This window comes from Hesperophylax consimilis, chromosome 21, assembly GCF_061612785.1.
Source record: "Hesperophylax consimilis isolate HC1 chromosome 21, BYU_Hcon_1.0, whole genome shotgun sequence".
NCBI lineage: Eukaryota > Metazoa > Arthropoda > Insecta > Trichoptera > Limnephilidae > Hesperophylax > Hesperophylax consimilis.
The window spans coordinates 18022891-18048248 of record NC_142856.1 but is presented as its reverse complement, the minus strand read 5'-3'; the positions used below and the strand labels follow the sequence as shown (position 1 = coordinate 18048248).

Here is a 25358-nt window from a genome sequence, read left to right as displayed (position 1 = left end):
AAGACCGTGTGCAATATAATTGTGAATGATGAATACTTTGAGCAAGTGGAAGAGTTTATATATTTTGAGCTTCTTTCCACTGTACCACAAACTTCATCAAATTACCGTTTTTATTTCCAAATTGACTTCACGTGTAATTTGTAATAACAATTGGAAATAAAGTCTAAAAAGAACCCCTCCCTTAGAAAGTTTTTCGGAGAAAGAAAGATATTCAGCCACTTTGCAAACTGTATAAAAAGCTGTTTAATAAAAACGCCATTAGCGCTACCGCGCAGAGGCGGATTTAGCCAGAAGCTCGAGCCGGGTAAGTTGGTTCCATGCCGTCTTGATTTCATTCGTTTTGTTCCCTTTTCCCTACTTTTTTCTCTTTTTACGCTAAACTGTAGTCTCCGAAGCATCACGGCCCGAATTGCAAAACGATTTTACATTTTGTGAAAATCAAAAACAATAAAATGAAATTTATCGTTTTGGGCCGAAAACGAAAGCACCAGAGCAGTAGCCAAATCAACAGACTTTTTTTTCGTTTAAAAGAAAAAAGATCATTCCCGGGTAACAAATAGACTGACAACATTTCCACTACCACCACTGTAAACGGAAAATGTTGCTTTTACAATGATGGAAGATTTAGCGAGCGTAGGGTTGAAAAATCCCTCTATTTCGACTAGACAATATCTATAAGAAATAAAAAAATGTAAATAACGACATGACTGTTGTTTACTGAAATATGAACACTTGTCGAATTTGGAAATTCCAAAATCCTGGGTTCACTTTGCATTCTGGTTGATACTGGCACAAAAGTGCATCCTTCCTTTTCAACATCAGACTAAGATAGCGGCGCTAAGTATATTTTTTACGAGTTTTTAATGTTTGAAATTACCTCGACTTTTCCCCACACCCAGCATCAATTTTTAAGACGCGACAAAAAGTTTCCTTTGAGGTCGTTTTACAATTCGCCCCAGTATACGCTTAAAGGGCACTTATTGAGATACGCGAGCGACCACTCGTCGCCGGCAGTAACTTTGAACCGAGTAATTAGTTTTAGACCATTACCTTACGCTGAACCTACATACCCTCGGCGTGGCGTAGTGGGTTAGATAGCCACTTCAGCTGGATCGCACCGTCCATCATTTCATTTATTGTGAATTGGTTTCAACTTCGGGAACTGAGAATCTTCGGGCTTTATGAGCTCTTTAAGTATGGAAGTTTTAGCTTTTGATTTAGTTGGTTTTGTTCGGAATTTAGATTAAACATATGAGAAATTTGTCAATCACAACTTTAACAAAAAAGGAACACTTCCCGAAACGAGTGGGACTTTCGCACTCCACATTGGGATATGTTGTGATGATAAAGGGAGGGGTGGGGTGGGAGGTGTTGTGGAAGTTTTGGTAGAACCAGGCTATTCAGATCTAGTCACTGAACACGCTTAAAGCCATTTCATGATATGTTTCGATTCTGAATGGTGGTCTCACACCAGAGCGATGCTAAGATTACTATTCTACCACTTTTTATGTCATACCGCCTTAGAGTTCCATATATCTGGAAACTATAGAACTAAGCTAAATTATATGGAAAATGAAGGTTAGGTAAACATTGCTTAAGCCATTTCAGCAGCTTTTTGATTCTGAATAGTAGTCGTCTCTCACTAGGGCTATATATAGAGATTATCTTTCACTCAATGCTTTTTTACGTACGTATTATGGATTTGAACCCGGAACTTTTAGTTTGACAGCCAGTGACAAGGATGATTTAAACTAGAAGAAAACTAGAGACAGGCAGAGTCCATATTTTGCCACCCATTTTGCGATGAATTTGGATCTATTAGGGAGGGTACAAAGTCAATTCACAAAAGTTTTGAAATACCAGCAATATGGATGTAGACTCGAGTATTATTTTACAACGAAGAAAAAATGAAAGACCTTTTAATTTCCCCCCCCCCCCCCCCCAAATATATGAAAGAGCAGCGTGAAAAATGCGAAACGATTTTCCAAGTAATAAATAATTTTTAATACCTATAACATTAATTTTAAACTTTCCATGGAAGATAACAAAATGTCGACCGGACGAAATTGCCGACAAAGGAAATTATATCGAGCGCGGAGAGAATTTCTCTCTCAGGGACAAGGCTGAAAGTTTCAAGGAATTCGTTAAAATTTCAGGTTTTTCCGAAAATATCAATTATTAATGTCAAAGCTGTAATTGGCCATTCTTCGAATCTTTTAAACAAATGTGTCAAAGCCCCCATCGAATTTTTTTAAATTGTCACTCTCGCAGAATTATAATTGACGCTGACAAAAAATTTCGTTTTGAAAAATAATATCAAATACCGAAAACTTCTCGGATTTTAAATCGGTTTTTCAAAATGAAAAAGATTTTGTAAAATTTGTTTTAGGGCTGGTACATACAGACCAATATACTCACAATAATAATATATCTACAAATATACATGTAAGGTCATTATTTATAAATCTATAGAAAGCCCGAGAAATAAAATATATAAATTCTAGAGTTTAATATTTAAAGTATAGCCACTAAATAGAGAATATACACTAGAAATGCCTTCCTTAGACCTGTCAGTGGCTGAGTTGGCATCGCGTTTGGGTCCCACCCGAGCGACGTGCGTTCAATTCCTCGGCCGACTTAAGTCCTCCATCACAACGCAATCAACATTTTCCCGATTATTGTTGTGGTAGTAGGAGATTTTCAAATAGGTCAGGTTATTCTTAACCCGGGAATGTTTGTCTTTCTTTAAAAAAATAAGGTTTGAAACCAATGTCGTCGCTGACGTATTACCTTTTGGTTTAGTCCATTTAGCACCCGCTCTGTCTCTTTTACATGACTTACGTGCCTGAAATCGTATATCGCCATCCCATTTATCGAAGTGAAAATTTCATAATGATGGTGAAACACACTTCTGTTATTTTTTTTTAAATTTAAGCAAAGACTGGTCAAACTTTTGGATCTCGAAACACGCTCACATCGCATGTATTTTGTTCCTATTTATTCTCTGAGAATAACAGAGTAATGTCGGGTTAAATTTATTCATTATCAGGGAGTCATATTTTTCTAAATTATTCAAATACTAGCTGTCTCCGGCGTTGCCCGGGATTCAAAGTTTTTTTGAAATCAGATGTAAACCATATTAATTATTTTTCTCTTATTTCGAACACCACGTGTGCAAAATGTTATCAAGAAGTATCAAAATTCTGCTTTGAAAATGGGAAAAGGGGATGGGGGAGGGTTTTTCGAAATCTTATATACACACTTGAGAGGACTCACCGCTATCCTGACGTAGTTACAAACGGTTATTCCTTTAAGATGCACTACAACAACTTATTTTTTTAAATTAAAATAATTTTTTTTTAATTATAATAAATCTTTATTATTTATATAAAAAACGACTCTACATACAGTATAAACATTAATGAAGTTTAACAAACAAGAAAACAAACAATAAGTTTGAACGAAATAACACTAATAGTTAGAATAATATTATGATACAAAACAGAATTATCAATATTCTGATGGTCAAAAGTATCCTCTGCTGGAGCAAGGACGAGGACCTAACCGTCTCTTTAAGGGGAAGGGATTATCTTATGTAGACAGTGAACACCCTCTTGTTTTAAAGGTCAAGTGTGCAAAATTCCATCAATCTCCGAATAAAACTGTAGATTTATATTTTACATAAAAACCAGTCACCAAACTACTCCGCCTGGAAAACTCTTATTCATATATGTATATTTAAAGATAGACACGGATGACAAGCTTACAAAAAAATGTTAGAAATTTGTTGTACAACTTTAGAGTGGATTTTGTAGTAAGGGGCGAAATAGGAGGGTTTTACTCCGTACAGGTGGAGAGTTACCAGCTGACCATCAATTTTTCTTCAAAGTGCAAAAACACTGTGTTATTTAAACGTCCGTCAAATTAGACTCCCAAAAACTTGTTAAATTCCTTTGAGCACTTCTTTTAGCGGAAGAAACCTTAATTGTATCAGTGCCAGTGGGGCGAAGTTTCCGGTCTGCGGATTTACCCGGAAGCCCGAAGCTTAGCGGGTAGAACAAAGTGGTTCACATTTATAATTCGTTGATTAAAGAGTCGAGCTTTGAACATTTTCTGTCTGCCCCCTTTACTGCCCTTACTACACCCTGGTCCTTAGTTCCTGGTCCTTAGTCCCGGGCCCTTACTGCCACTGGGCTAAATTGTGGGTAATTTGTACGGGCTTCAAGTGATCAAGGAGGGTTACCTAGAAACCGGAGAAGGGTTAGAAGATGATTGATAAGCACTAACTTGTATTTAAAATACATCAGTACAAAATATCGGCATAATTCATTTGTAATAATTTTAGCTCGACCAGTATTTATCGGAACGACTGCGCACCATTTTTCATACAAAACTTTGGAATTCCGGATTTCATGCCAAAATACCCAACCAAACTGAATTTTTTTTTGATATAAAGTATTAGCAAATACCTAGCACGCTATTTTATTTATTTGGATTTTAAATCATAAAATATGTTTTTGGCCATAGATAATTCGATTTTAGGTGATTTTAGAGTTAACGTTGGCGTAATTTAGTGGAAAACTGGTGTATTTACATCATAAAGAGAACCCAAAAAACTATTTATTTATCTGAGCTTTATTATGTTTTAAAAATATTTTTCCTATTTTACGGCAATAAAGGATTGAACAAGCTTTTGGAACCGAATCTGCGACATTAAACAGTTGATATTAACCCCCTAGTTTACCGATTTTTTTCAAATTTGACCTAAATTTTTAAATTCAAACAAGATTGCCCGATCTCTTTTTGTCATAACCTGTCATCCGATATAATACATTCTGTATTACAGTACTGTTATTCTTTCATACCAATATCACAGTAAAATCTTTTGAATTTAAAGGCTGTCATTCAAATGGCTTTACGGAAAATTATATGAAAGGGGTATACTTTATTTATTTAGGCATATGTTTATTTATGAATTACTTTGGCTTTTTACTATTTATATTAATATTGTTACTACCTTACCTATCTTGTAAGATTTATGCATAATCCCCGGGGCAAATTTACCTCCCTACGTTCCAGCCGAAAACGGTATAAGTCCCAACCCTAGCTCCTTTATGATATTATTTTAAGTTCTTACATACATAGAGGGCGGTAACTTAAGGTAAATGTTTGTATTTCAGCTTTTAGTGCGATAAGTTGGAAATATAGGAAGCTCACGGCTTTAACAGATTTCCTCGAAACTTGAAACTTTAGTATCGCTTATTTCTCAAAGTGGAAGGGAGACAGCATGTTATTTTAGAGCTGAGCAGCCTTGCATTTTTAACGGGCCCAGCTCTTCAAGAAAATAAACACGCGACCTAACCAGGCGATATTTTATGCATCAGACACTAAAGCGGGTAGGGTGCTTAAATTTCGCTGTGTTCAACTGAAATAACGTTTAAACCGCGTCTTAAAGAGAGCGGTTACGCGGCATTTTTCATACAAAACTTAAATTTGGATTTGAGACCAAAATACCCAACCAAACAGAATTTTATTTATTTGTGGGTTAAATTATAAAATATGTGCAGTTAAGGAAGTCTAGTTTTCAAGATTATTCATTTTATTTTATTCGGCTTTACGCCCAGCCGGGCTTTTACATGGATTTTAAATTCAGAATATACCTAGTGAACTATCAAAATTACACAAAAACAACTTAAAGCATGATATAACAGTAAACTGATAAACTGAATGTAAAACACGTAACATAACAACTAGAACAATACTGCATATAAGACAAATCAATAAAACTGCATTACCAACGCTACTCTAATTTTTAGGATTCTACAAAGTGCTGGTATAGATTACGCTTAGTTCTAGAAATGGAGTCAATAAATATTAATAGTACCCCCACACTTGTTGCCCAGATCATGCATCATATTGGTTAGTGTGTGTATCTGATAGTTCCTAGTCGGCACATGAAATTTCCTAGTGGCAACGACGGCAGGACTGTAAATTAAGTTGTTAATAACTCTGTGTACGACAATCAGGTCTGACATAATTCTCCTGTCAGACAGTGTTATTAAATGCAATTGATTCATCAAACCGACATGATTAATGTATTCAATTTGAATTCTGAGCTTAAATTTACGTACCTAAGAAATTTGTGCTGAACTCTTGCTACATTGTTAGAGTGAACATACAAAAACCAAATAGGTGAAGTATATTCCACTTGACTTCTGACTAATGAAATATAGAGGGTTCTCGTGCAATCTAAGGACTTAAAATCAGTTAAAGTTCTGCAAAGGAAGCCAAGCATCTTTAAAGCCTTATTAGTTATATAGTTGATGTGTGCTATGAATGTCAGGTTTTCATCGAATATTACACCCAAGTCACGAATTTGTGACACTGGTATTAATTTAATATTTTTTAATGTATATTCATCGAGTTTCGGAAAAACGTATTACTTGACATTTCTGAATGTTCAGAAATAAAGCATTGAATTATTGGAATCGACTCATTTATACTGATTATTTTTGTTCTCATCATATTTTTCCCTTTGTCCTATTCGGTTCTTATTTACTTTACAGCATTTTTTATTAATTGATATATGGGTTGTACCGACATGAGTGCCGGATTTAAATTTAGTGGCGTTTTTTTAAATTATAAATTTATAATTAAAAAAAGTATCTTTATAATTAAAAATTATAAAGTTATAATTATTAAGGCAGCTCTAAATATTTCATATGTGTCATCTGTCGACTGGAGATATAGAGCTCTATACAAAAGAATAGGTGTTATTATTGTTAAAATTCATTATAAAAAGGAATAAAGGTTTCCTGAAGCAGTTCGTAAAATTCATGGAATTTTCCATCGAAATAAAGGTCCAAATGACTTATCAATTAAAAGATTTATAAAAAATTGAGGAAACTGTTTCTTTGACGATCGCTTAGAAATATCAACTGATCACCACATTGAAAATAATTTCAAAAGACAATCTAGACTGGTTGAGGGACCTCTTCTGACCTCTCCAACAGGACTCTCTCGGAACTTCGCCTTTCACCGCGGTGGGACGTAAGGATTCATACGTCCGTTCATTCTAGTTCATACCCACTCCTCATAAATTTCTCCTGTACAGCACATTCTCCCCTTCATTTCCCAGAAAGATCCCCCACATAGCATCCCCAAAAATGACACAAGCCCTGAGAGGAATTATTTGCCTCAGGGACTTCTGTGTGGGAGCTAAGGTAAAAAAGCCTGAGAGCATTTTTCGGATTAAACTATCCAATGTTTAACATTGAGTTATTTGACGCAGGCACGGAATTGTAAAATACAGACAAATATTTATAAAACAATAAATTTATGGTGAGAGCTTAACCGAAATTATACCTGCATATCAGGTTATTGAAAAATAGAAAATTTATTACCAAATAAATATGGGTTTTCTACAACATGCTGGTTTACTAAAAATATATACCTTTAAATTGTTGGGAATAATTACAATAATATTACATACTAGCGCATCAGATTCGTGAAAAATCACAGGATATTATAATTCTAGGAGTTGTGAATGTAAAAGTGATCTTTTAAATATTACCTCACAATGAGTTGTGAATGTAAAAGTGATCTTTTAAATATTACCTCTCAAAATCAAATACGTATTGTCAATTTAATTTTAATAATGATTATATTTTTATCTTGATAAATTAGAGAGAGACACAGTCAGAAATTAACATTTGTGTGCACGTTGTTAGTAATAAACTTCACGAAACCTATCAATAATTTAATAACCAAAAGAAATACACATTTCAAGTGCATAATTATTAATTAATCAATTAAAATAACTTCATTTTATGTTAGTAGGTAGGTACTTACTTTATCGCTTGTCTGAATTCTTCAAACAATTCTTTTGAAAATAACACTCAAATTCAAAGCAAATTTAAGTTAATGATATCAGATTTCACACAGGAATAACTAACGCACGTCACAGACAACCGAAATCAGTATTTTTGATTATTGGTTTATAATTATTTTATAATGATCCAAGTTATCTAACATATCTGTATTACATACGAGCTATGGCTTACGGACTACGACGCTAGCGATTCGCTTTTCTCCGTGGGACAGGCGCATTTAACGAGCAGACCAAAACCTTGAATAATGAACTACGTCATGTCTTCCTGGCCATTCTTGGTGCAGCCTCCCTCCCTCCATTAACCCTTGTCGCGCCGATAGGGTGGTGGGCCCTTAGAAATTACTTTTAACTTTCTGGACTCAAACGTTTTGAAGCGGGAGATATCTCAATCAATTTATTTAAAAAATGCATTATGGATACCTTCTTGACAATCAACTATTATAAAGATAGTAGAATACGTTTGTGAAGTGCTATGGGGAAAATTAAAATCTATATCCATGCCTAAAATGACAACAGAAAAATGGAATGGAGTTGAAGAAGGTTTTATTATAATGAAATGTATCTAGTAAAATCAGATAATTTTCTTATGGAATTATAATGAGATTGGCACACAGTTAGTTAGTTCAATGTAGAACATCGTCATATTTTCAATTGAACTAAAGCTACTTATATGCAATATTTATATGGTATATAGAAATCTTGAATATAACCAACAGAATATATAATATATCACACATGGGAATCAAACAAACAAATAAAATAATATCATTGAAGAAGAAGATAATACGAATAAATCTAAACAAAACGTGAAGCAGAACAAGACACAGAAAATAAACAATATAACGGTCACAACTAGGAATCGAATCCAGGATCTCTGTCTTACCGGGACAGTAGTATTATCTCATCTCTTACATAGATGGGAATAACTCTCAAAAGTTAAATAAAAATTCTTCTAATAATATTCAAAGAAAATAATATTTAAACCCCTTCATCTTGCCGTGGCGAAAATCAATCTGGTGACATTACTGCAAGACAATAAGGTTAATTTTCTCCGTGTATAAATAAACTAATAGATTCTATTTTTTCATCTTATGTTCACCATTACTTTTCACGGGTCGCTTTAGTGACTAGTTCTCTTGCTTATAAGCCTGGCCGTGAAATTATTTGTCTACTTTCGGGTATCATTTATTCTTCAGGTTAACTCTTTCCTCTTCTAGGAAGGCTTATTTATAGATTTAAAAAAGGCTTTCGATACGGTTGACCATGGGATACTACTAAAGAAGCTAGAACACCTAGGCATAGTAGGCACTCCCCTGAAGTTACTGTGTAGCTACCTCTCTAACCGACACTGTCAGACCTTTGTTGGAAAAGGGACAAGCAGCATGGGAACGATAAAATGTGGCGTGCCTCAGGGCTCCGTACTTGGACCATTACTATTTTTAATATATATAAATGATATTGCTAAATGGGGACTTAAGGGTACAATACAACTCTATGCAGATGACACAGTGATTCTTTATCACAATAATGATTTAAACGAACTTAAAAAGGAAATGGAAAGGGATGTAGCTTGCCTGGCAAACTGGCTGCGATTAAACAAACTTAGCCTAAATATAAAAAAAACACATTACATACTGTTTGCAAATAAAAAATGTAAGTCTTAATATAAGTCTTGATAATAACCGCCTTGAAAGGGCTGATGTTACAAAATATCTTGGCCTTTTCATTGATTCACAACTCACATGGAATCACCAATTTAAACATGTTCTATCCAAAATTACTCCTATAACTGGTGTTTTATATAGACTTCGCGGGTTACTTCCTCCCTCTCTATTAAAATCGATTTACCATGCTATGATTCACTCACATCTAATATATCTCGCCGGAGTCTGGGGATTTGCTACAAAAAAAATGATTTCAGAAGTCCAAGTGGTCCAAAATAGAGCCCTGCGAAATATTTTCAGTTTACCTTGGGACACACATGTCAAAGACATCTACAGAAACACCCAAATACTTCCTTTTAATACCATTCCCACTTTCGAAATAACGAAAACTATATTACAAGTAATTCAACACTCGGCACATTCCAACACTACACTATATTACAATTACGACGTACACCAACACAACACAAGAAATCACAACAAACTACATATACCAAAAATCAAATCAACAAAATATGGACTAAGATCCCTAGAATACATAGCTCACACAAAATATAATCAACTACCCAACGAGATCAAATGTGCAAGTCAATGTAAAAAGACCCAAACTAACATGCTCAAACTTCATCTCATTAATGACTATCTGAAATAATAATGCTGTGTATGTCCCATCATACACACACCTCTCTCCTTCCCCAGCACACTAATTTAACTTAACTTAAAAATGTAACTTAACCGTAAAATGTATAATATACCTCATATGCATATATGTCAGCAACATGTCATTGGTACCAATTATTGTACTAACTTTTATAATTTTGTAACTATTGTCATCTATGTAATTATGTACTGTTTGTTTCTGCAATAAACAAAATAAATAAATAAATAAATATGTCCATTTAATACATACAGCTATATGTTTCATGTAATGCGTATCATTCCCGTAATGAGTTTATTAACTCCTGGGAGTACAATGCTTTATATAATATACTATATTCTGTATTGTATACTTTTAATAAAAAAAAAAATAAAAAAATAAAAAAAACAGCTTTCCCACAAATCTCACTCACTGTAAACGAGTTTTATTGTGACAGGCAAACGGATAAATTTACAAGTAGAATATTTTATAAATACAAGTTTATTTTGTTGTTCGACTTTAGGGTAGAACGCTCTACTGCGAAACCTCCTTCTTGTGTCAACGTTTTGGATATCTTCGCAGTATCTTTTCCTGATAATGGACATTTCTACACTGCACTCCTAAATACATCTAACCCTGATAATCGATACAAAGATGACTGCAAAGCCTTTTTACCCCAAACGTTAAATAACGTAATATCTTTTTTTTAAACTCAAAATAAATCAATTTTTCCTATACCATTTATGAATATGTGAAAATACTCGTAAGCAAAGCATTTGTTGCGCTACTCAATGTTGAAATATAAAGCATCAATTATTTTTGAATGGTCGACGTAAACAGGGTTAAACTATCCTAAACGGCGTTGCCCGTGACAACGCCCCCTCCTCCCCTGCCTGTCCGAGCTTAATAATTCAGCCGCCAGCCACCACCGGAGAGGGGAAAGGGGCTGGACCTGCAACTCTGTGAGCCGTGGACCGCGAGCCGAGCCGCGACTGGGGACTGCGGGCAGCGGGCTGGGGGTTTCGAGGTGCATACGACACAACCGCATGCTGCGGCGGATTTATAGGCAAGGCGCTAAAAACTCCTGGTGCGAATCGCGCTTTAAATCGTATTTATGCAATGTTTGTTCAACACTTGCATCTACGAGCTACGTGAACCTGTTTTTGTATTTATTTTTAATTATGTTACCAATTGTTTTGTGCGAGTTAGGATTGTGAAGTAAATACGGCGTAGTGACATTTTTTTATTGATGGATCTTATTATAAATCTAAATTTAAGATTAAAAACGGAGAGTGAGTGTTCTGGCGTGATTATATTTGCAAAACTTTTTCTGTTTGATATTCCTATGGAAATGCAACAATTTTCAGCTTCATCGTCAGTTTAATGATTAGTTATATAGTTTGCTGTATTAAATTATAGGGCCCCCGTTAGACGCTGGTGCTATATTTCAATGGGCACTCGTCTTACGCTGGAAGCCAGGGCTACACGATAGCAGGGCAAAATAAGACGAGAAGCAGGTTTGAGTGTCAGCAAACCTAAAGTCAATTCATGGCTAGCTCAATTCACGATATTGACTCGTCTCCGGCCGGGGAACAGCTATTTTGTTCTGTTACTTCATTCGGACGGGAATCATTAATGACAACAGAGTGATATTTAACAAGTGTATATTATGGCAGGGCTTGGTACATCAACACAAAGGAGATTTAAACAGACCATTTCAAATTAATACGTATGGGTACAGGGTTTACATCACGGGTACATGGTTTACATTACGCGTACATGGATTCTCTACCTAATCTCTCTCTCTCTTTTGGTGAATTTATAAATGGAACACGGCACTGAATCGTTATCGAAGCACATGAAAAGGGATTAAATGGTCCAGCTTACGTGAATTTCGGCCGTTGGAAGTGCGTGGAGCCGCGGCCATTTTCAGCCACGCGTCGCGAGCACATCGGGACCTGACTCAGCATATTTAGATCTCTAGTCAGATTCGCTGTAAAATCCATTCAGGAGTTCACCCTTCAATCCTTGTTGAAAGATAGTGACTTTAAGGCGCGTAACTAGATTTTAGTTTCAACACTTTTTTAATTAATTTATCTTACACGCAAGGCCCGAGGTGAGCGCCATGCACGTGTTGAAGCTTGGATCGCTGATACACAAAAAGGCCGCTGTACGGTTGCCCGTCGTGCATCTCGCGTGCCGGTTTAATTTCGATGGTGGCCGCAAGACGACGATGGCGTGGGGTCAGCACTATTTAAAATGGTCTCGTAACAAGTTATAAGTTATAGAGTTTTAAAATTAATTTTATTTGTTTTTTTGTGAATACCGCACAAGAGTCTCAACTGCTCCCAACCGTCTGAATCCAGTGAGACTACGGCGTCCCCCATCGGGGTATGTTGTGAGATTGGGGAGGGGAATTACCTGGCTATTCAGATCCAATCACCAAATCAATTCAATTCAGTGCCGGCAACCCGGGCGTTTATTTATTATTAGTTATGTACATATATGATTTTTCTCCTTACCCTCCTCACTAGACAAAGTCTGTTCTGAGGCTGGTAACTAACAATTTCTAATTACATAAAAACAAATAAGTGGTTAAAAAAGAAAAAAAAAGAAATATAAATATTATAGTAAAAATAATAATAATAAAATAAGAGGAAAATCAGAAATTAGAAACAGAGTAGAAAAAAGAAAATATATAATTTTAGATATTAAGAATATTACTTATCTCTCTTCTTTCTTTGACATTCAACCAGTTTAAAAATCTTTTGAATACGGCCAGAGTCATTTCAAGACACGTTTCAGTTCTGAATGGTTGTCTTACACCAGAGCTTCTGAACATATCTTCCATTACGGTACGTGCCCTAAATATACTATGTATTATTTTAAATGAGTAAAATGTGAAATAACACAAATTTTTCAAACATAAATTTACTTGCGCACGCCTGAATTGCTAGTCGAGAGTCATCTCCCTCCACCACGGAGACTTTTTCTTTTGTGTCGAATGTGGGTAGTAAATAGTAGCAAATTATGAAGCTTCGCTTGAAACTCTCGAAAACAAATTCTGATATAGACAAAAAAATATTAATACAATCCTTTATTAAAGTGTACACTTTTATGCTTAGATTTTAATTTTGTTTCTCAAGTTCCTCACATAGTTGCTAAAAAATATTCCTACAGTCCACCTTACATAGTTGGTAAAAATACTCTTACAGTGCACCTTGCATAGTTGTTAAAAATACTTTTACAGTGCACCTTACATAGTTGCTAAAAATACTTCTACAGTGCTTCTTACATAGTTGATAAAAATAAAATTACATAATATACAGTTTATACATAGCAATAATGTAATGTAAGAAATTATTATTTGCAAGCATTTTTTATAACCCTTGTGTACAAAATTGTAGACATTTCAGTGTACCGAATATAAAAGCTCAATGGGCGTATAAAAAGTGTAAATAAATAAGAGGGGAACAAATTAATTAACAGTGGACCAAATAACCGTTATACCTTTAAAACTGTGAGCCAATGTAACAACATCAATTACATTGTTTTTAACGCTTTGCTAGTTTAAATTTCAATTTCCATCTCATTGGGCACTCCATCGAACTGTGCGCTGAATTTACTATTCACCTTAATTTACTCTCAGACCTTGACAATATATGCAAGGAGGCCCTTCTAGTGTACTAAAAAGATATTTATTTAGTTAATTAATTTGAAATAGTCACAATGCTACTATTATTCTTGGAGTTTTTAAAGAGATTACACGTGTAGAACTGCGAATCCAAAAATTGTGATGAATATTCATTCATTTTTATTCAAACAATGTTCTTTTTTTATAAATTAAAAAAAAAAAACATGTTTGCACATCAAATTTAAGAAAAGTAGACACATGGATGCTACACATATTTTTGCATAATTTAAGTTGAAAAGTGGGATAGTTCGAGATACGTCGCATAGCGCATAGAAGCTTCATAGAGTTTATAGAGTTATCCAAGAGATTTCTAGATTTTAGGTTTTCCCCTTCATGGTCAAAACAGAAGTGGGCAAGCAGTTATGTTTCTAGCGACGGAGAGATTTCGATACATAATTTAAAGGACACTAGCCTCCAGGCCGTACTAAATACTCTCTCCCAATTACTAGGCACTTTTCCGTTTTTTTTTAAACTTATGACCGCTGGATTGGTGCTCAGGGTGCACTCGGTATTTTATGGCAAAGAATGGCTAAGTCGTGGGACATTTTAGACCACCAATCTATTTTCTTTTGGAAGAGTAAAAGTTGCGCAATAATAATAATTTTTTTGTGCTTTTATCGGGCTAAAGATTTGATATTGTTGAAATTTTATTTAAAAATAACATTTTTTTGGTGAAAAATTTTTTTAATGTTTCCATCGTCGGTCTTATGTATCGCCCTGAACTTTTGACATTTTCACGCGTATCCCCGCAGTTAGGGTGCTTGTTAATTATTCAATCAGTGAACCAGCAAGTTGCAAAGCATTCATTGGTTTAAACTGTTTATCGATCTTATTGGACTTAGCAGCCTGGAAGCAAGACGTAGTTTTATGAATAATTGACATGGTGGCATGTACCTAATAATGACACATTTAAAACACTCCAATTCTTTGAATTTTTAAATAATTTCGACTAGGCCCAATTTCAGTCGATTGCTCACTAGAGGAAGGCGCACCCAGTGCACTATATATCTATGGATCATTCCGAATCAACTAACACCCATCGGCACTTAGTTCAGCACAATTAAAATGTTAATTTTACGGTCAAAAGGCTTCCTTTACTGCTGAAAATGCTATAACTTTCTGATTTCTGTGTCCCTGATAGCTTCGCGCATTCGAAATGTCTAAAAACAATTTTGAGGGTTTTGCTTTGATACTTTTTGTCTGGTTTACTGACAATACAATTCCCAAAAAGAAACTTTAAAATTCAAAACTTTGAACTGTATTTGTTAATTTCTAAATAGCCTAGTGGTTTCTAGAATCGCATACATTTTCAAACAACGCACAAGATTCTAAACTCCCCGGAGTCCGTTTTGCATATGGCATTCCCAATTCTGGAAATGTTGCAACTGTTGCAAGGCCAAACGTATTGAGGGGGAGTCAATTCAGATATTGCCACTTCACCAATACAGGGAACGGCTATATACACGGTGTCCGGGGGTAAAGTGCACTAATTTCGGAGGATGATTCTACAAGATTTTAGAAGTAGAAAAGTTAAATACCTTATTTTAGAAATTCAAACGTTTCAAGGTAGTTTTTAGATTAAAAAGTTGAATTGTTTTAATACTCGTAAATATTCTTCTATGGAAAAATGTTTTAGTATGGGAAAAAATTGGAATTTAGAAAAAAATTATTTTTATCTTTTTACTTCTACCATCATGTAGAATTACCTCCCGAAGTTAGTGCACATTACCCCCGGACACCCTGTATGCAATAACCGGTAAATGATATTTTTGTCACAAAGCAACAAAAAAATCTTTAAATCTTTTTTAGAAGTTACATAATATACATGGTAATATACTGGGTTGAAAAAGGTAAAGATTTGTTTTCGAACTGCTGTTGTGCGGAACAGTTGCCCCCTATAATAAGAAGCAAAATGACATAAAATATATCGGTTGACACTATATCAGTTAAACCATCTCTAGCTTCGGTGACCGGATAAATCATTACAATTATAATTCATCACATCTTTAAAAAGTTATATAAAGTCATGGAAAGTGACGAAACAAAAACTTTATTAACTGGGTTAAGTAGCTTAGGTTACGTTAGGTTAAAAAAAAAATTTCATCGTTTCTAATGACTTTATATAACTTTTTAAAAGTGTGTTGAATTGTCACTGTGTTGAGTTATCATGGAATCCTAGCTTCATGTCCACATAATTGAGTTGAGGCATCGGTATCAAGAGACACATTTTGTTTTGCATTTACAGAATTGTGTAAAAATCCCGTTTTTTTTCGAACAAATGCGTGACCGTAAAACATTGAAATATCAACGATGTTTTAATTTACCCAACTTTGTAAGTATTATAGAACTTTAAGTAATATTAAAAATATATGAAAATTGTTTTATTTATAAAATTCTATAAATTTTGAGTACGATGCGAGACCGAAAGATGTCAAAAGATATATTTTATATTTATCATATCTTTACTTCTTTCTTCTTACTCTTTTACCTATCCTTGTATATTTTGTGTTAATCTCAATCAGAAAACCCTCTTAAAACATTAATATTCACTTACTCTCACGTAATATACTACAATATGTATACAGCAGCTACGGTTAGTGTACTTGGCGCCAGTTAGACGACTTTACATAGAATATTGGTGGCTCTGGGAGGTGGTCCCGAGGTGGTTTCAATATTCAGCAATCGGGGGATGTTTTCTTAGGGCGGCCCGCCCCCGCCCCGGACCTAATGGCAGGGCGGTATACCGCCCAAGATATCGGATGATATCGGTAGAACAATACAGCATTCCCACCTGACGCCTGTGCTCCAAATACTACAATCTATTAAGACAGGACTAACTATGGATATGAGCTTTCAACTCTAAATTAATTATACTTTTATGTATTTACTAAAATTAAAATAGTTTCACTTCATGTGGTCTAATATAATCATTTGTATATTTTGATTAACACTTTACTTTTTACATACATAATTTTTACTTTTCTTTAAATATGCTTATTCTAGGTACATTTTTAATTTACTTGGAACTAAGCTACACATTCGGATACCTTTATACTATAAGCAATTCTGTGTTTTTCTTTAATATTTTAGTCCAATGTTTTCTTTCTGTCTTGTATGGTGATAGTGGACTCTTTCTGGTAATGTAGTTTGTCTCTAAAGTAAGAAGGTTGCGTGTGTCAATTTGGAAGGCGGGTTTGGGTACCGCCGGCCCGGGAACCATTTATTAGATAACCATCACCTCTGCCGTACGTCACCCCAAGTGGTTCGCTACGTTTGGTGATTTAGCAGGGGTGCCCGGGTTCATCAGGTGAGTTGTGTTCAGAAGCTGTGTCACTCCTGAACACATTGATCCCTAGATAACTGCTTTTCCTTAAAAAAAATACCCTCCACACAGCATCCCAAAAGTTGACGTAGGTCACGAGGGAAATTATTTTCCTCAGGGCCTCCCCTGAAAAAAAAGTCGGTAGTCAATTCTTAAAAACTTTGTGCTTAGATAAAAATTAAAACGTTGTAGAAAAATATTTGTTTAAAACTAATTATATCGAATTTCTTAAGCATTTTCTGTGTTGATTCATATTTATTATATTAAAAAATTTATCACATTGCTCTATTAGATAGAAGCATTGATGTATTATACTTAGTCAATGTATAGAAGTGATTTCATCTCTAGACTGTTCGTCTTATTTCGTATGGTGGGGGGGGGTCAGAGGGGAACATGTAGAGAACGAGATGTTCTCTCAATATTCAGGGATCTCAATATTTTTAAATGTTCCGATATTTAATGATTCCCTTGGCCGGGAGACCTGTCGGTCTTCGGCCCCTTTTGTAGCGGCAGAATTTGTAGACGGAGGCCCACTTAAATTGGGTGCCACATCACTCATTGCCCATATCTATACTATTGTATGTCTGAAATATTTATTCCAGGAATATCAAGACGATTTTTCATACCTGGTCACTAAGATAACGCTAAGATACTGCTATAGTTTCAATAGTGGACAACAGAAACAACCTTCCACTTTAATTATTGCAATGTAAACTTCCATCTCCAGATGTCTCTTTCATAAGTACTCACCCCCCGTTCCTTGCGTTCTTAAAGTCAAAGGCTTCTCACAGCCATCTATCTTCAAAGCTCTGCCTGAATACAAAACCAACAAGTCTAAATATAATGTTGGTTTAAGATGAACACCATTCAGGATAAATATGCAACATTAAGGTTTTTAAAATTGGTGTTGTATTAATGGCGGTAAGTTTTATATAATACTAGAGCAGACTTGTGAAACATAAAAAGATAGTCATAGATGCGTTATTGCATACTAATATCTCGATGAAACGTTTTCCACGAGTAGCAGTGTGCGGGGACTGGACGCCGCTCTCTAAAATTAATTAAATTTATTATGACCGGATTTCTTCAGGCGTGTAATCGAAGAATTTCTCAGAACGTTGGGAGTCAATCGTAAACAATACAGGAATAAATTTTGTTTGTTTGTTTAACAAAATGCGAAGCTAGAAGTCCACAATGGAGTGCTGATACCAACCCTGAACTGGCAAAGAAAGGATGAAAGTAGACGGAATGCTGATGCCGTGTGAAAACGTGGAGATCTGGTAAAATGCAAAGCTGATGTAAGCGTAATGAGTAAAATTAAGAAAGGGGCTCTTATATTGGGCAAGTAGAAGGAATGAACGAATAAAAGAGTGTAATAAGAATATTATGTGATGCGAATATGAATGGTACTTAAAATTAAGTCGAGGAAGACATGGATCAATCGAGTAAACCAATTACTTGAGTTGGGTCATTTCAAGAGTTAGAATAACAGAAGTAAATGTATTACACGATGTATCTGTGTGATTAAAGCAAGGAATGTGTGCCAAGATGGAGTTTTTTTGGCAGACCGTCCTCTCTGCCTACCCCTGCCGAAAACGGCGTGATGGTTAATTAATTATATAGCTAAAAAAAATCAATAAATATTTATTTATCAACCGAATAATACAATCTTTTGTTCTGAGAAATAAAGTAACTCACCACAACTAAGATGTTTTACGTAGAAACATGAATCTTTGCTTACAGTAATCCTTAGATACGGTTTATTAGTACCTACACCGTTAAAATACCGTTCACTGCACAGTTTAAACATTAAACCTCCCGAATCCATAATGAATGTCGCCGCAAGCCATGCAGGTACCTACTCACAGCAGTACTGCGCCGGTCAGAGTTACACTGCCCAGTCTGGTATGGTTGCAATACTTTATAACACTTAGCACGTGTATACATTCTAATCTGCACTGGCCACTCTAAATAGCGTACAGGGGAAAGTCCATTAGCTGCAAAAGCTAGCTACCCCTATTTTTAGGGCAGTTAAAAAATGAGTAAATTAATAAAGGCTTTCTTTCATAACTTTAAACTCTAAATAATTTTCAAATATTTACCAAATTAATAACTTTATTCACCATATTTATTTTTGAACGGCTTTTTAACCCTGCTACGGGCATCAATTACTGTTTAACCATAGTGGTAGATACTCTCAGTATCGCCCTTGTGTACGACTGCCATTCAGAATCGAAACGATAATCGAAATTTTTGTTTTTTATTGTTTGTTTTTGGGGTGTTATGCCGTGTTGCGCTAACTCCTTCTTTAGCCGACGTTTCGGACAGCGTTGCAGTGTCCATCATCAGGGCAGATCCGGTAGATCCACATCTTCGGAATGCTTCGGAATGCTTTTGGCCGTGAGAATCTAAAAACTTACGAAATTTTTGTTATTTGTTTTTGGGGTGTTATGCCGTGTTGCGCTAACTCCTTCTTTAGCCAACTTTTCGGACAGCATTGCAGTGTCCATCATCAGGACAGATGTGTTATTTTAACACATTTTATTTTTGTCCATTTCTAACCTCTCCTTTCCCTACATAACATTAAAACTTACAAACAGGGATATAATATTTAGAATCCTTTGTGGCGCCCAATGGAAATTTTATTTCGGTTGCACAAATACTTTGTTTACTGCAAAGTCTTTCTACTCTTTTTTGTATGTCAAATGTCAAATCTGAAATATGGCCTGAAAATTTTACCTTCTGGGTGTGAATATCTCTTGCCCGCAGGCCAAATCAAATAGAACTGTTACGGGGTATATATGACAGAACAACTGTACAGCGAGGTAGAAATGTACACACGGCGACTTCACAGTGAGTAAACCTGCCCCTGGGGGATTAGTCTGGTCTGTTTGAGGTCTATTTGACAAGTCCCTGTAGGGGCTTACCTTTGCGACAGACGAGTAATATTTAATAAAATATAATGACGACAATCACTGTTTTACGCTTTTAAAAAGTTTTTAAGGATGAAAGTAGTCTAAATGCTGTAAATTTGAGCTGTGTTAAATATGAATAGGCAGTTTGCTAGTAGTGTATGAAAAATACATTGAACAAATCGATAAAAAAATCCTCAATGTTATATAAGTTATAGCTATGTGCGGACGCATTAAACTTATCCGAAGTTCATGTACCATATGGACTCACTCGTGACAACGAATAGATTTAGTTTAGAACCCAGACGTTATGCAAATCTTGCCATACCTTTTAAAGGCACCGTAGTAAGCGTTCAAAGATAGTTTGAAAGGGCGATATGTAAATACGAATGTTAGAGGGAGCGCGCTAATATTAAAAAAACGAAAATATTTAATAAAACACGACTCGTTTGAAATAGAGCAAAACTCTCTCTATAAAATTCTTTATTTGCATTTAAAGATACACTGTGCATTTTTTCATGCAGATAATATATTGAATAACGGAACAAAACGTGTTTTAAATAATCTTCAAAGCTCACTTTGCAATTTTTTTCTATCGAACGAATTTCATATAATTAACGCTTCGGCATAACAATTGTATAGATATTATCTTCGAAAATAACTATAATATAGTTAAAGACAATAATAAATAATAGAGTTTACTAGAAACTTGTTATAAATCGGAAAAAAATTGGATATGCGGGGGCTTAATGTAGTGCTTAACTCTATTGGTAGCCCATTCCTATTGGAATTCAATTACTTATAAGTTCCTGCAAAGTTCAGGCGTAGTCGTCACCCCGACTTGTTCAAGATACTACACGTCAGAGCAAATGTTCTAGCATATCATAGAACGACATGGTGAATGGTGCTGTTGAGTGAAATATCTAAAACAGGCTGTGTATTTAATTACTCTTTAAATATCCTTAAAACTTTTATATGATGTTTATAGTATAATAAATTTTGTAGATGCAGTAAATGGGTGGTTAATCTGTCGTACAATAATAAAGTAAATAAACATGTGGAGTGCCAGTAATAATGCAAGCTTAATGAGCAAAATTACATGAGGGACTATTAGGTAATTTTGGACATGTAGATCGGGTACTCGGATAAAGGAACGTCAGAGAACGATATTACCAAGTGAATCAAATGTCACGTCAGAATAACAGAAGAGAACATGACTGAAGTAAACATTTTTTATTTTATTTTTATTCTTAAATGCCAAAGCAGGTCAATTTGACAATATTAATCATCGCACCAAAAAACACACATAACTTTTTTTTATTTCTTTATTGGTTTAAAAATGTTTAATAATAATTTATACAAATTACAATTTTATTTTGTTTTTTTTTTTAAATATTGGAAACAGTATCGTAAAACACTTTTTTCTGAGCAAACGCTCGTGTTAAAAAAGTGGAGAAACTAATTAATTAATTAATTACTATTGTTAATTTAGGTATTAGATGTTTAGTATTATACTGCACTGATGAAGCTACGGTTGTAGCGAAACCCGGTCGGCATTAAGTATTTACCTATAAGTGATGTTTACAAAGTTATTGTTTAATTTTAAATTATAATGTCACATCACAAAGTAACCGCTTCATATGAAGAAATATTTATAAACATTATCAATATGAAGAATGATCTATTAACCATTTTTTCAAAAACTTTTTGAGTTCAGTGGTCCTATATTTTTGGCTCTTATATGCATTGGTATATTAAGATAATGAATGCTAGTTGCCCGAATTTATTAGTATTTTTTGGAATGAACATTATGTACAAAATTGAGTTGTATTAGTTAGATATGTTTCCACTGCAGTACCGGAACCCTTCCATCGTCTTACAAACCCTTTTTTTCTTTAATTAACAAAATGTGTAAACAGATAATATATAATATTTTTTTTACTACCTATATGATTTTTCTTATGCTTCCAAATTATCGTTGCACTTAATAAAAAGATGCAATATGTTTGTAACGCTGTATATTTTTTTCTAGGCCGTCGTTTTGCCCCCGCTAGCTCGGTGGCCCCACGAGAGCGGGTTCACGTTCACCACGTGGTTCCGGCTAGACCCCATTAACTCCGTCAATATCGAAAGGGAGAAACCGTACCTTTATTGGTAAGTTATTTATCAAATATATTATTTTTTATTTGAATATCGCAAAAGATTTCCAATTCTTAATTTGGAAGGCGGGTTTGGGTACCCCCCCCCCCCACCGAAACCATTTATTGGATGACCTACACCTGTGCCATAGATCACCCCAAGTGATTCGGTTAACTGCGTGGCGTACCTAATCGGGAGAGACTGGTTCGGGGAGACCTTTTGACCTTACCAACTGGTCTCACGACCCATTGCCTTGCGCCGCACTATGAGGGATATATCGATATGTCCATCACTACTGGACGCACTAATTCCTAATTCCTAACTAACCCTCATACCCTTTACCTTCCCAGAACTTTACCTCTTTCCTTTCTTTAAAAAACCGTCCACACAGCATCCCAAAAGATGTCATAGGCCTCCTGTGTGGGGTAAATAAAAAAATAAAATACAGTGTGTAGCAAGCCTACGCACGACGGAAGTGAAACTTTTATTATTCTTCTCTCTCTCTATTTTTTGTCTATTGACATATTTATAAGTAGCATTTGATAAAAAAAAATTGAAAGTTATAAAAATATGGGATTCGAACCCGGGTCCTGCATAACGAGTGTCGAACGCTCTGCCTCTAGACCGCGAGGAGAGATATTTCGCGAGACGCGGAGTTATCGGCCTTGATTAGTAATTTTAATGATTCAAAATAAAAATAATTAATCAAAATACCGAGCGACTCTACTGGCTCGATTTGTAAGCTATATTTCGACCGAAATATCATATAGGTACCGTAAATTAAAGTAAAGGTAAATTAACAAATTTATGTAATTTTTTACTTTATTACAAATCGTTGATAAAAAAAATAATTAATCAAAATACCGAGCGACTCTACTGGCTCGATTTGTAAGCTATATTTCGACCAAAATATCATATAGGTATTGTAAATTAAAGTAAAGGTAAATTAACAAATTTATGTAATTTTTTAGTACATTATTACAAATCGTTGATAAATAAAAATAATTAATCAAAATACCGAGCGACTCTACCGGCTCGATTTGTAAGCTATATTTCGACCAAAATATCATATAGGTACCCTAAAGTAAATTATGTTTAAATTAACAAATTTATCTAATTTTTTACTACATTATTACAAATCGTTGATAAAAAAATTAAAAGTTATAAAAATATGGGATTCGAACCCGGGTCCTGCATAACGAGTGTCGAACGCTCTGCCTCTAGACCGCGGTTATTAGGTATTCGACCAAAATATCATATAGTCAAAATATCGAAAAGTCGCAGCACGAGAGCATTTCATCACTTTAAAAAAAATTATTATTAAAAAAATCACAAAAAGAAAAAAAAATAGTTAAAGCGGGGATCGAACCTCGGTTCTTGACGACGACAATCGGGCGCTCTGCCTCTAGACCGCGAAGCCGAGTTTGGAGAGTGATCTAAAGTAGGTATATAATATTGGCTAGGCTCCTATAGCGAAATGATCACGGTTTTTCATGACGGTCATGAGTTGGTTTTACTCCGGTCCTCGAAATTTCATAACGCGCGTAAAGAAGTTTCACTTCAAAAATTAAAAAAAATACGTCTTTCTCGTCATTCGAAACATTTTTATATTTTTTTTGTTACAAGTTATATGTTACATTTTAGCTCGAATGTCCGTCGCTTTTTCAGTGGTTATTTTCCATTGTAATCAGAAATGTTCAAATCCACGAAGTGTGTTTAATTTCAAACTCTCGCTATTTGGTACTCTAACAAACAAGTAATATCTAAAATCAATATGGCAGCGGCCTCGTTAGAAAGTTCAGCATACAAAACTGCAGAAAATAGGTGACATCGTGTAAATTGCAAGAGTTTTAATTAGAAAAATTTCCATCTCTACAATCCTTTGTGCTGTGAAATGCAAAAAACAATATTTTGTCGGGTAGGATTGGTTTTAAGGTATGTATTGTATTCCTGACGGTTGATTTTAAGCGTTTCTATTGGTGTATTTTCTACTTTTAGAAAATATTTCGCTGCCAATGGTTTTTTTTACATTAGCTCCATACAGAAGGCTCTGATGGAAAAAAAAATCCCCCAGGGCCTATGTCATCTTTTGGGATTTTGTGTGGAGGTTCTTTTTAAGGAAAGGAAGGAGAAACAGTTATGGGAAGGAAAAAGGCACGAGGGGTGGGTCAATGTGTCCAAGAGTGACTGACGTATGAATCCATCCTTTCCACCGTAGAGGTAAAAGGATCTCCCTCAACCAGTATCTTCCGATCCGGCCCACCACACAGCAAGTGGACAAATGAATTCGCCGCCAATACCTAGACAAACCTCACCCTGTGAACACGGGAACCTCTTCTAAGTCATCAAATTTAGCAAACCTCTTGAGAAGACATATGCTGTGTTTGAACCTATTTTTCAAGATTTTCCTAGATTTCTGTTTTACGGTAAGAAAGTTAAGTTGATCTCATGGCATTAGCCTATTTAGTTATCAGATCTGAATAGTCAGGTACTTCCCCTACCCCTCTACTTTAGCAACACAACACACCCCAATTGGGGATGCCATTGTGCTTCGGATAGTTCTCTTAAGCGATGTTAAAAAAATATAATTGAATTCCGACCCTTAAACTTCAAGGTAAAACCATCATCGAATAATTTAAAAATATTGGAAAATATGAGTGCGGAAATATCTACTTAGTAAAAATAAATAAATAAAGAGTCAGGTTCAAAAATATCATTATTACTTAAATTTTCTCTAATATCGTTGTTTCTAATTTTACTCTATTTGCCCGGAATTCGTTACCACTAATCATTTGCAAATAACATCGCTTTTACTATTGGCAATAATTTTGAGGCCGATAATATATTATGCACTGAACATACGTACTACTGATTTGACAGACCAGTGCAGTAGCGGGTTGAGGGCCGACGGGATTTTTTCAAATATGAAATGTGAAAGACATAGTCTGTGAGACTGTGGTATTCCCAATTAGGGTATGTTGTGAGGCTGAATGTATTGGAGAGGAAGCTGGTGATTAACTGGCTATTCAGATCTGGTCACTAAACACGGCCAAAGCCATTTCAAGCAACGTTTCAATTCTGACTGGCGGTCTTACACCC

General features: G+C 35.1%; 1 protein-coding gene across 13 annotated transcripts in view; it reads left to right on the top strand.

The window, feature by feature from the left end:
- Window positions 1-25358, top strand: part of rg (A kinase anchor protein rugose) — a 941488-nt gene that overhangs the window by 487639 nt on the left and 428491 nt on the right. For all 13 annotated transcript variants that reach the window (XM_089644600.1, XM_089644594.1, XM_089644593.1 and 10 more), the window contains exon 7: window positions 22153-22274. In XM_089644600.1, the coding sequence (XP_089500726.1) occupies window positions 22153-22274 (122 nt within the window). The remainder of the gene's footprint in view (window positions 1-22152; window positions 22275-25358) is intronic.